The sequence below is a fragment of the Balaenoptera musculus genome, chromosome 10 (genome assembly GCF_009873245.2).
Source record: "Balaenoptera musculus isolate JJ_BM4_2016_0621 chromosome 10, mBalMus1.pri.v3, whole genome shotgun sequence".
In the NCBI taxonomy this organism is placed as follows: domain Eukaryota; kingdom Metazoa; phylum Chordata; class Mammalia; order Artiodactyla; family Balaenopteridae; genus Balaenoptera; species Balaenoptera musculus.
The window spans coordinates 82937458-82950958 of NC_045794.1; the positions used below are offsets into that span (position 1 = coordinate 82937458).

The following is a 13501-nucleotide window of genomic DNA, read 5'->3' on the forward strand; positions in this document are numbered from 1 at the left end:
AAGTTTTAACCCCTGTATTGACAAGTACTGAATAACAATAACTACAATAAAAATCCAAAAGGAGTTTCTGGTTAATTTTTTCACATATATTTGCCTGCAATCTTATATAGCCATTCTTACATGGCTTAAATAAAAATAATGTTTCATTACAACTAGTGTCACATGGTGATCTTTTGAATTCTAGGATAAAACGAGAAAAGAAAAAAAATACAAGATGCCAAGAAAATGTTTTTCACATACGTAAAATTAAAAAGGAAAACACAAATATCATTTTCTTTCCCTGATTACTAACATCTCTGCTAGGGACTTAGCAAAGACATGGCAACTTTATATCTAATTTGTGGTCATTTAAAAACTCTGGTAAGTTTATTACAGGTTGATTCCTATATTTCTCACACAGCTAAAAAGGTTGAGGTTAACTTAAAAAAAATTCTCCCCTTATCTTTTAAATAGTTTGAATAATACACACATCATACACACACACACTTTAAAAGTATTATTATTTATGTTTAAAAGAAAAACAGATAAAAGACCAACAAGTGATTCCTTTCCCCACCTCAGGAAAAATCTGTGAAATAAGGAATAAGATAAAATAAAAGCATATAATTGGGATTTAAGTAAAAAGAGCAGGTTATTGTGATTTCAGTCAAGTCAGTTGTTCTGTCTGAGCCTTAAGTTTTTTATTTAACTTTTAAAATGTGAATAATACCTACCTCCCAGGTTTGCTGTCGGAATTACATAATGCTTTTGGAAGTGTTTTATTAATTTTAAATCTCTATAAAAATAGTAATCACTATAAATTTTTAAAAGTCTAACAAAGCATACAGAATATTCAGATCCACATTAATTATCATCTCTACTGTTTATATCATTTTCTTGAGAAGGCCAAGTAAATTGAAAATAAGAAAAACATTCAGCATCTGTAACACTAAATAATTATAACACATAAATTTAAAATTCATATAGAGCAAATAGCTCAAGTCTGAGAAACACTGCAAGCTCTGAAGAAGTTAATGTCCCATCAATCCTGCTTTTCTATAATAGAGACTGCTTTTGTTGACTATATACCTATAGATCCAAAGTACTCTACTAAGGATATAAGCTATACATTTAAAATATTTAATTAGACCTTTGCTTTTAATCTAAAACTATATAATAGTCTTAGATTAAAATGGTTTAACAGGATTTTTAAAACTCTCTGAGGTAAAATAATAACAATTTAACTTGTTCTTTGCTGTATCCTTAGCTCCCCAAACAGGGCCTGTATTTTAAATAATGTTAATTAAAATGGACATTACAGAAAAAAAAAAAAAGGCCAGTACCATTTTCAATAAAATCTAAAATCACTCCAACACTTAATGTAAAATGAAACATGTATTTCCTTCCAAGTACTTAGATAGAGGGATGGCTATATAAGTCATGCCAAACAAGCAAAGCACCATAAAGTGTCCGAACATGGTTGAAAATTTGAAAATTTTCAAGTATCTTAAAGAAAGAGCAGTCCAGCTGTTTCATGTTCTATCTTGGTTATATTTATGTTTAAGAATGTGAATTTTAAAATAGACCCCACTTAGTTTAATTCTATCAGAAATATATTTTAAATTGTTAAAAGCCTCTGTTTCTTAAATACTCAAACTTTTATTTCATAATGCATGATTGAGATTCTCTCTCATGTTGGTTTCAAACTTAACAATCCCTAGAAAATAGAATTCAAAATTTACCAGTTTTTCTTATTATAGAAGATAATATATATAAGTCACATAGAACTTTAATCAAAACTAGCATTATAAATTTGACATGTGCAAACATCCACCTGTTGTGATACTACAGGAATGGTATGAAATTGTTTTATGTACGTGAAAAGAAAATTCTCTGAAAACATTCCCTTCCTTAAATAGAGGAAAGATGAAGGTAAAGAACTAATATAAATAGTATTAGTTAAAATTCTTACAGTTACAAATGCTGCTAAATTTAGCAGGATAGTTAAATTACTCTTTTACTTCTAACAATAAACGTTTAAAGGAATGTACAAATAATGCTTTTTAAATCAGTTGGCCATATACTCTAATGTCTTGCTTTTTTACAGTTTGTGCTTTTTATTTTAACATTTGTGCCATCTTCTTTGTTGAAAATTATAGCTTCAACTTACACAGTTTACCCATCACTTAAAATGATTCTTTTTCACATTTTCAAGTTACTTCATAAGCGCAGTAGGGTGATGATTTTCTAGAATTTTCAAACCCAGCCATTAGATATTTATTAATTTGATTGGATTTTTTACAGTAATTAAATATAGATTTAAGTACATAATTTTAATAACATTTAAAATGTAAGCCTCCTTTTATTTTACATTAGCCCTAAAAGCATCTGAATCTTTGTAAATAATAGTAAATTATTAACAAATAGTGATAAATAGTGGGAACACATAGATTTTAATTTTTCTTTTTAAAAAATGCCTATAATGTAATATCAAAATTAGGAAATGACATCTTCTATTCATTAGGCAGGTAATTATTTTACAGTATGCGTTGACTTCCCTATATCACACCAGTTTAAAAGAGGGTTAAACCCCAAAACACAAAACAACCAAAAGACTGTAATGCCCGTACCTAGTATTTTCTAAACTGGCTTTGGAATAGTCACCACTTCATCACATTCTATTTCATTTTATTGTCTTTTCATGAAAAGGAAAGTCTTCCACTAATTGGTAACATCACATTATAAATATAACCACCATACTCCAGAGCTATAATTTAAGTTTCTGACTGCCACTCCTGCTATTCAACTGTCATCTTCTTTATGTGATGGAGAAGAGCATCTTTTTCCAAGTGAGCCTCTGCAAGAGCTGTTTTAGCTTTAGCCAATTCCTGTTTAAGAGATTCATTCTCTTCCATGAGCTGAAATGATAAATTTGGAAAATAAGAAAACTTAACCATTTTCAGAAAACACAAACTCTTTATATAGTATCAAAGGTATGACACATGAGTCAGTAAACTTACCCAATGCTGGTGGGGATGCACTTAAGCTGAAAACTGCTTTGAGAAGTTATTTGGAAACACATACCAAGCACTTAAAAATGTCCGTAAGTTTTGACCCAGCAATTCAAAACACTAATTAACTTCTAATTTCCAAATCTAATAGTGATTTTGTTTAATTTCAATTTCTCTTAAGATGCTGCTGACCTCACCACTCCTTGTTAAGCCTCTCTCCTCTTTTGCCTTTTATGCTACAGTTCCTTCTTGTTTATCCCTCTCTACCTATGGACTTTTCATCTCTTCCTCAGCTGTTTAAGAACCCTTAAATTTTTCGTATTCTATTAAATTCCATAATTGGTCGCCTTCTCTTACCACTGGAGCCACTCTCTTAGATGCTCTCATCTACTCCTGTGGTTCCAATAACTATAGATAGCCTGATCCAGCACAAGCCTCTATCTTGAGCCCCAGACCCACATTCTGAATATCTCATTAGACATTTTCATCTAGATATCAATAGGTCTCCCCTCATTAAGACTTGGTTCAAGCATTTTATCCTCTTAGAACCATTCCCTAACCCCTAACCAGGAAGATGTGATAAAACTTTCTCCACAGGAAAACACATTTACACAGATATATTAAAATAAATTCGTTCAATTTCAAAGAGTTCTCAGACCTTTTAGTACCAGCTTAAGAATGCCTGCCTTACAGACCAAGTTGGGTATTTCACTATACTTCCCAAACTCTAGTACATATAACACATGAAACAGTATGTTCTGACTACCATTTACATGCTCCTGTCTTTCCCACTAAACTTTGAGTTTCTTAATAGATAGGGAGTGGTATACTGTTACAATTCTATATCCTTAGCTTAGAGTTGACATCCAACAAATCCTGTTAAACAGATGAATGAACTCATTCTGTGGTTCTAGCATAGAGAATTAAAATTCTGCTGGACAGAATTTTATAACAGCAAAAAATAAGAAGCAACTCAAATATTAACAAATGTTAAGAGGAACCTTTAGAAATGACAATATATCCACACCCATATTAATCTGCCACTAACGACAAATATGAAGCATCGACTATACTTGAATTAAAAAAACAAATAAAATACATATATGAAGCATATGTAGCAATATGGAAAATATCTGTTAAACAATGTTAAGTAAAAAAAAAAAATACAGTTATATACACTAGAATAGTAATTGTTTAGAAAAATTATGGAAAGAGCCTGGGAGGAAAAATTAAAAAATACTGATAACACTGTAGGAGGTTACAATATGTTAGAGTTGTTTTAAAATATTTTTCCAAAGTTCTGAAATATAACAATACTTTTGCAACTTAAAAATAAGACAACAAAATGAATATATCTTCCAAGAAGCCTTCATAGATTCCAGAAACTGGCACTGTCCCACAGTTACTCCTTTATCTTCCATCAGACTACAACCTCTGTGAAGGCTGGGAATGTCCATACCTTGCTCAACACTGTATCAACAGCATCTAACACAGTGCCTGGCATATAACAAGCACTCAACAAATGTTAAATAAGTAAATAATGTCTGAACTATTTAATATTTACTTTAATTGCTGAAACTGAATGAGAATGAACTAGTTTTTCCATTACCTGTTCCCTAGTAAAGTCAAAGGAGCACTCAGGAAAGTTGACTGACCGAGAAGGCCAAGGAACCTCTGGGCTCGTCTGAGTGGCTTGAGTGACACTGTGTTGTTTTTTCAGATCACACTTTCCACTGGTAAGCAGCACTGAATCACTTTTGACATCTTCTTTCAAATCATTTCTAGAGTTAAGCATCTGAGAATCTAATACAACAAATAAATACTCAGATAACATTTCTAAATACTTGATAAATCTTAAGTTCTCTTGTGAAAAACTAATTTAAAAATGAGTATCTCTATTAGTAGGAAGACATTATGAAACAGAAAAACAATAAAGTCAATAAAAGAAAAAAGCTCATTCATTGAAAAGATGAACAAAATCAAAACCAAAAGCTCATCTGTTGAAAACATGAATAAAATTGATAAAACCTTAGACGGACCAAAAAATAAAAAAGGAAACAAATTACTAGAATCAGAAATGGAAGAGGGGACGTTACTGTCAACCTAACAGAAATAAAAATAATTGTAAAGGAATACTGTGAAGAACTGTATACCAATAAATTAGATAACTTAGATGAAATAGAAAAATTCCTACAAAGACACAAGCTACCAAAATAGACTCAGTAAGAAATAGACGCAAATACACCAGGTAAAGAGATTAAATCAGTAATCAAAAACAAGTGATGGTGCTTCAGGTATAGCCAGATACTGGAATTCATATGATGTCCTCAGGAGTGTCAATTTAGGAACCTGACTCTCTCTACTTCTCAGGTCCACTTTTCTTCTCTTCTGGATTAGTTCAGTCATATGATGGCAAAGGTAGCCTCTGGTGACCCCAAACAAGTAAGTTTTACAGCCTGTGACCCCTTCTCTCTCAGTGTCCTTTTCAATTCACAAAAAAAGACTCAGAATGCTTGGGTCACAGTCCATTCATGTATCACTCAGTGTCCCAAGGGCTGAAATCTTTTGATCGGCCCTGCTGGGTCCCATCTCCATTTTTGTGATAGGGTCATATGATTGCTAAGTCCACCAAAATCATGTGCAACAGTCATGATAAAAAGGCAGTTCACCATATCAAATTATATTGAGCAGACAAAAGAGTAATACTGCTCAAAATAATTTTTCCCCTTAAAAAGATTTCCAGAAGGGGTTAGCTAAGTCAAAGAACAAAAATATTTTTTAAAGCTTTTGTTCATATTGCCAAATTACCCTCCATAATGGTTCTATCAATTTTACCCCTATTCTGTATATATAAAAATGGAGTAGTTCCATCAACATGGATAAATGACATCAAGTTGAGTTTTAGTCTGTTCTTGGGTTCATTATATTACAGTGGTCTCAAATCAGAAACTACTTTTTACAATATTGTCCTGTACTGATTATGTTTTTAGTAGTATTAACTAGGAAAAAAACTACAAAAACTGTTGTATTGGTTCAGACTAGCATACGATTCAGCTTGGCAGTGACTATAAGAGAAATCCTAAAGTACTATGCCATGGAAAAGCCAAATTCTCCACTCTTTCAACCTCAAAAAATTAGTAACACCCCTAAAATTCTACTTGATTACAAATTTATAACATACTTTTGGTTTTCAAACTTTTAGAGGAGCAAAACTCTTCTTTTAAATGAAATCTGACATAGAATGCTAATATGAACTAAAAAAAAAAAAAAGCTGAGTTATATAGGCTGTAGTGAGGAAAATAGAGGGCCCAAGGCCCATTCTATTTAGCCTATATCTCACTACTCATGAGATCCTAAGAATAATGAAAAAAACACTGATCAAACAATTCTGAAACCCATTTTATTTCAATCACTGGGAAGTGGAATGAGGAGAGAAAAGGGAAGGAGAGGAAAAGAAGAGAAGAGGAAGAAATATGGGAAGAGAAAAAGAAGGAATGAAATAGAGGAGGAGGGAGGAGAGAGAGCTAGAGAGTGGAGGAGACAGAGGAGTGAGGATGGGAAAAGAGGAAGAGGGATGTAGCTGTAACTGGAGATAAAGACGGAGAGTTAGCTGTGAGTCTGTTTTGCATATACACTCATTGGTAGTACCTTTTAGATTCCACATATAAGTGAAATCATCAGTATTTCTTTTTCTCTGACTTATTTCGCTAAGCTTAATATTCTCTAGGTCTACTCATGTTGCTGTAAATGGCAGAATTCATTCTTTTTTTTATGGTTGAGTAATATTCCACAGTGTGTGTGTTTGTATATATATATATCTCATATCTTCTTTATCCATTTGGGTTGCTTCCATATCTTGGCTACTGTAAACAGTGCTGCTCTGAACAGAAACAGACTCACAGATACAGAAAACAAACTAGTGGTTACCAAAAGGGAGAAGAAAGCAGGCAGGGGCAAATGAGGAATATGAGACTAAGAGATACAAACTACTAGGTATAAAATAGATTAAAATAGATAAACAACAGGATATATTGTATAGCACAGAGAAGTATAGGCATTATCTTGTAATAACTTTTAATGGAGTATAATCTATAAAAATACTGAATCACTATACTGTACACCTGAAACTAATATAATATTGTGAATCAACAATACTTCAATTAGGAAACAAAAAGAGGGAGAGATAAGTAGGGAGGAGCAGGTAGGAAGGGAAAAGGAAGAGATAAGAAGGGGAGGAAGGGGGAGGAAGAGGCAGGAAGAATCAAGTGTAAAGATGGGAGGGACTGGAAAGGGATAGGAAAGGAGAGAACCTGTAACTGACAAGGGTAATTGGAGTCTATTACTATAGAAAGACGTATTTCCTTTTATTTACTTTAAAAGAACTTCTTTCTAGTTTTTAAGACAAATTTTTTTTTTAAATAGTTATTTTTTTTAATAGCATTGTTTTTTTATTTTATTTTATTTTATTTTATTTATTTATTTTTGACTGTATTGGGTCCTCGCTGCTGCATGCGGGCTCTCTCCAGTTGCGGCGAGCAGGGGCCACTCCCCATTGCGGTGCACGGGCCTCTCATTGCAGTGGCCTCTCCCGTTGCGGAGCACGGGCTCCAGGCGCGCGGGCCTCAGTAGTCGTGGCTCGCGGGCTCCCGAGCGCAGGCTCAGCAGCTGTGGCGCACGGGCTCAGCTGCTCCGCAGCATGCGGGATCCTCCCGGACCAGGGATCGAACCCGCGTCCCCTGCACTGGCAGGCAGATTCTTATCCACTGCGTCACCAGGGAAGCCCTTAAGACAAATTTTGATGAACAAATCCATGCCCCTCATGGATGAAATGTGCATCTTACGACAATGTACATTTTCCCCCTAGCATAGGCTCTGCTAGTTATTTTCTAGATCTTGTACCTTGGACAAGCCATTCAACTTACCTAAACTTTAATTTCTTCATTTGCAAAAAGGAGATGATAAGAATACTTGCCTTAATTATCTCAAAGGGTTATGGTAAGAATTAAGTGAGTTAATATTTAATGTAAAAAACTTCACAAACTGGAAAGCATTATTCAAATATTAATTGCTGTTAGTACCACAGTAGGTGTTCAATAAATATCTGACTTTAAATCTAGGTTTTAACAGTTCTCTGTTTATTCAGACAGAAGATGTCTATTCATTTATCTTCTCTGAGTGTCATACAGGCACTCTTCTGAGTTTAGGTTTTACACTTTTCTTTAGGTTTAGTAATTTAAAAATTCTTCCCTCATTCCCAGTGAGGAAGTATTATGGCAATGATTCTAAGGCTGTATATGGCAAAGAGCTGTTCATCACAGACCTTTAAATATACAATGCCCCATCCTACCCCCAACATTCCAATATAATCTATTGGGAGGTACTCCCTCACAACACTTTTGCTGGGAGTCAATGTCACAATGGCCACTGTCTCAGACGGGAGTATGCCAGGTCCTAGGTGTGTTGGGTGCAAGACATGTTGAGAGACAGGACACTACTATTAAAAGTAATTAACAATAGATGGCATAGGATATACACACATACCATATATATACACACACACACACACACACACACACACACACACAACAAACATTCTCCGTCTTTTTCTCTTATAATAGTGTTATTAAGTTACTCAATTAGTCATATTTCACTGGAGCAACAAGAAACTGTAGTATACCTTTGTAATTTTCTGAAAAATTATTTTAACTTTCTCTTTACTGAAAAACTAGTCTTTCCCAAGAAGTGAGGAATACTATGATAAGTGGCAATAAATAAATAAATAAATAACAAAAAAACACCTATTCCTTCATGATGAACTTTATTTAATCACATCCAGAGCAGCTGCAAGTATACCTCATAGTACACTAAAAGAACAGGAAGGAGTAAAGAAAAATATTAGGTAAGCTGCTATTATCACAGCAACAAACACTTAAAACTAATTTTTGAAACACCTACTAGTCAGATTATTCTGAATGCTCCTGTTTGCTAAATAAATTTGTTTTAAGGGAGAAAAACTCAGCATACCTTAAAATTTCTTTCCTTATTTTTCTTTTTTGGCTGTGCCACGTGGCTTGCAGGATCTCAGTTCCCCGACCAGGGATTGATCCTGGGCCATGCAGTGAAAGCACCGAATCCTAATCACTAGACCACCAGGGAACTCCCATAGCTGAAAATTTCTTAAAGAGCTATTTGAGAAAGTAGGGCCATTCAAATTATTTACCCAAAGTGCTTCAAAATTCTAAGAAGCAAATAAAACTGTTAAATACTTGTTTATCATGGCTAATATATTAATTTGAGTCGTATTTATGATACATTATCATACAAGCTTTATGTGCGGTACATTAGACTATGTGTTATATTATGTACATCATACACTAAAGACCCTCATACAATTCATTTCCACATGATAAGAAAAATAACATAATGTAATCTGCTTCATGATATTGCTCTTAGGAATACACTGAAATAAAACATGAGACACTCTGTATAAAACAAAGCATACTTGCTTATGCTTAAAACATGTTGTTCTTTCCAGAGACAATGGAAAACTACTTTAAAATAAATTGTCTTAAATTTTGTACAATGCTAATATCCTGAATAACACAACAATCTTTTCCATCGTCTCAATGAGCTTTTGAAAGGTACATCAACAATTTACAGGACTTCCCTGGTGGCGCAGTGGTTAAGAAACCACCTGCCAATGCAGGGGACACAGGTTCAAGCCCTGGTCCGGGAAAATCCCACATGCCACAGAGCAACAAGGCCCGTGCACCACAACTACTGAGCCTGTGCTCTAGAGCCTGCGAGCCACAACTACTGAGCCTGTGTGCCACAGCTACTGAAGGCTGCACGCCTAGGGCCTGTGGTCTGCAACAAGAGAAGCCACTGCAATGAGAAGCCCGTGCACAGCAATGAAGAGTAGCCCCCACTGGCCACAACTAGAGAAAGCCTGTGCACAGCAACGAAGACCCAACGCAGCCAAAAATAAATAAATAATTTTTTTTAAAAAGTAATGCTTAAAAAGAAAAATTTACATACATGAGTACTGCTGCTAAATTTAAATAATACCCTGAGTTTTGATGCCCACTTAAAGAAAATCTAGGATATGCTTTTCTCTAACATTTCATCACTACCTAAATGGCTTTGCTGAAAAGATCCAAGTGTCACTGTAAAAACATGAAATAAGAAAAATTATATTCCTAAAATGTAAAACATTTGATAAGGAGCAAGAGTTTTCAAAAATGTAAGAAATGAAGTGTATAAAAATGTGACATATTCTGAAAAGATAAATATGTGATTTTTTTTTTTTTCTTTTTTTTGGCCACACCGCGGGACATGTGGGATCTTAGTTCCCCGACCAGGGATCGAACCTGTGCCCCCTGCAATGGAAGCGCAGAGTCTTAACCAATGGACCGCCAGGGAAGTCCCTCATATGTGACTTTTTTTTAACCCATACAACTTTAAAGACAAATCCAAATGGAGTTTCCATATTGAAATGATCTTCATGCAAATATATGCCCTTGCTGGACCAGTGATTCACTTTTGCCTTAGCTACTACATTAAAATACAGTTCACAATTGGTAAAATATGTATTGATATTTGACTAATTATAAAATATAGATAAGAAATATAGGGGAAAATACAGAGAAAATTTTTTCAAAGGACCTTGATTTTAAATTAGTTTTTACTCATTAAATTGATGTCTATGTAATTCTTTATTTCTCCATTATGTGTATGCAAGTGGATATTTTTCTTCAGATATTATAAACCTCTCATTTAAAACAAATATTTGTTTTTGTTTTCTTTAGCAAATAGTAATCAATCTCACTCAGTTGCCAATAAATCCCCAAGAACTAGAGCAAGGATTGTTTTAAATTTTGTCAAGTATAGATATTTTATTTGGGACTTCCCTGGTGGCACAGTGGTTAAGAATCCACCTGCCAATGCAGAGGACACAGATTAGAGCCCTGGTCTGGGAAGATCTCACATGCTGTGGAGCAACTAAGCCCGTGCGCCACAACTACTGAGCCTGTGTGTCACAACTACTGAAGCCCGTGAGCTTAGAGCCCGTGCTCTGCAACGAGAAGCCCACGCACTGCAACGAAGAGTAGCCCCCGCACCGCAACGAACACCCAACGCAGCCAAAAATAAAATAAATTAATTAATTTAAAAAATATTTTATTTTCTGCTACATTTTTATGTCAATGACAAACTTTATTGCACTGATATCAGAGAAATGGCCTGCATGAACTCTATGTTTTGGAATCTGTTGATATTTTCTTTGAGATTGAATTAATAGAGAAGTTTTATGGGTATTTGAAATTACCTGTTTGTTGAATTCAAATATATATATATATATATATATATACACACACACACACACACACATATTTATATTTATGTATCTATATTTGTACTCTGAGAGGCATGTAAAAGTTTCTCTATGATTGTAGCATCTCAATATGATATGATTCCATTTCTCTTTACTTCAAATAGGTTTGCTTTATATTTTTTAGTTATGTTGTTAGATGGATAAAGGTTTATGACTGAGGTATGTTTTGGGGGATCTTTTATCAATATGAAATCTCTCTCTGAGGCCAATGACTTTAAGAGCACCTCAGTAAAGAAGATATATAGATGGCAAATCAGCATATGAAAAGATGCATACATCATATGTCATCAGGGAAATGCAAATTAAAACAACAGCATGCCACTACACACCTATGTAGAATGGCCAAAATCCAGAACACTGACAACACCAAATGTTAGTGAGAACATAGAGCAACAAGAAATCTCATCCACAGCTGGTAAGAATGTAAAGTAGTACAGCCATTTTCTTACAAAACTAAACGTACTCTTAACCATAACATCCAGCAATCACACTCCTTGGTATTTACCCAAAGGAGCTGAAAATTTATGTCCACACAAACACCTGCATGTGAATGTGTACAGCAGTTTTATTCATAACTGCCAAAATATGGAAGCAACCAAGATGTCCTTCAGTAGGTGAAATAAACTGTGGAATATTCAGACAATGGAATATTATTTGGCTCTAAAAGGAAATGAGCTATTAAGCCTTGAAAATATATGGAGAAACCTTAAATCATATAACTAAGTGAAAGAAGCCAATCTGGGACAGCTACATACTGTATGATTCAGGTCTGACTCTGGATATCTCTTGAAGGTAGAGCTGATAGATTTTAGGTGACCTACTATTTTTTACTTCAAAGATCAGGTTTTTAATTTTCAAGGATTTCTAACTGGTTATTTTCCATAAAAGCTTGTTCTTGTTTTGAGTTCAAAATCCTATCATCTGTCTGAGGATATTAATTATATTTCTTTAAAAGTCTCAACTTTTCTTCAGCACTCTGGAGCACTGGAGCACTCTGCTCTGCTTTTTGTGTAAGACAGACCTGTAGTTTTGGGATCTAAAGCATCTGGGAGCAAGAGCCATACAGCAAACCTAACTTCTCACACCTGAGCTATCTTCACCTGAGCTTTTACCAGTAATGAAGCTGACATTTTGATCTTTCTTGGCCTGACTTCTATGTTTGCTGTAGCTGTTCCCCAGCTCCAGAGAGGAAGGACTCTTCAGTCAAGAGTGCCCCACAAACTGCTTCTACCTCAGCAACAGTTTTCTCTTTCATGGTTTCTGGCTACAGATTTTTCTGGTTCGCCTCTTATCGGTCCCTCACATTTCACCCTCAAGTAGCTACTAACAAAGTGAGGACTAGAACACCTAGGTCTACCAACTCAAGCTCTTTCCACTACTCCACACTACCTTAGAAGACACAGTCCTTACATGAGGAACCTTAGAAATCTTGCTAGAATGGAGATACAAGCACTAAAACAGAACTAAATACATAGCAATATACTATAAGTAACTAATGTATGGAGAATAAGTACTCAAGAATTTTAAGAAGTCACATCAAGTTATAGAGAAGGGTTCGTTGAAAAGGAGAAGCTTGAGATAAACCTGGAAGGACTTCATTCAAAACACATTTGTAGAATAGATACTAAATCAATTGTAGATGAGTTATTCCTGAGCTAGAGGTTCATACATGGATATTTTAACACAGTGTCCTCAAAGTGTCCCTAAATCATCTACTACTACATATGCACACACATATAAAATAGTATATAAAAAGTATGAGTGAAAAAAAAACAATCGGCATACTAATAATGTCAAATTTCAGTTAAATGTTCACTTAAACTGTTTTCATATATACCTCTGATATGAAAAGAGCCATCATCATTTCTCTCTACCACAAGATGATCAATATGAACAGTTACAGGAGCTGGTTCAAGGGATACTGTACTACTACGAGGACTGTCATCCTACGGGAAAGAGAAATAGTATTGGCATGTTGTTATTAAAGTAAAAGATAAAATTAATCATCTTCAATTAATCATTTTCTTAAACACTACTTCAGCCAATAATATTCTTAATGAGTTCAAAATATATCTTTAACATGCTTTAGTTCATACAGTGAGAAAACTGCTCATTTTAT

At 34.4% G+C, this 13501-nt stretch overlaps 1 protein-coding gene across 1 annotated transcript in view; it reads right to left on the reverse strand.

The window, feature by feature from the left end:
- Positions 1–2650: 2650 nt before the first annotated feature.
- UHRF1BP1L (UHRF1 binding protein 1 like) overlaps positions 2651–13501 on the reverse strand; it is a 91612-nt gene continuing 80761 nt past the window's right edge. The window contains 4 exon segments of the mRNA XM_036865235.1: positions 2651–2788; positions 2790–2897; positions 4600–4793; positions 13220–13328. Of these exon segments, the coding sequence (XP_036721130.1) occupies positions 2747–2788; positions 2790–2897; positions 4600–4793; positions 13220–13328 (453 nt within the window). The 3' untranslated portion in view covers positions 2651–2746.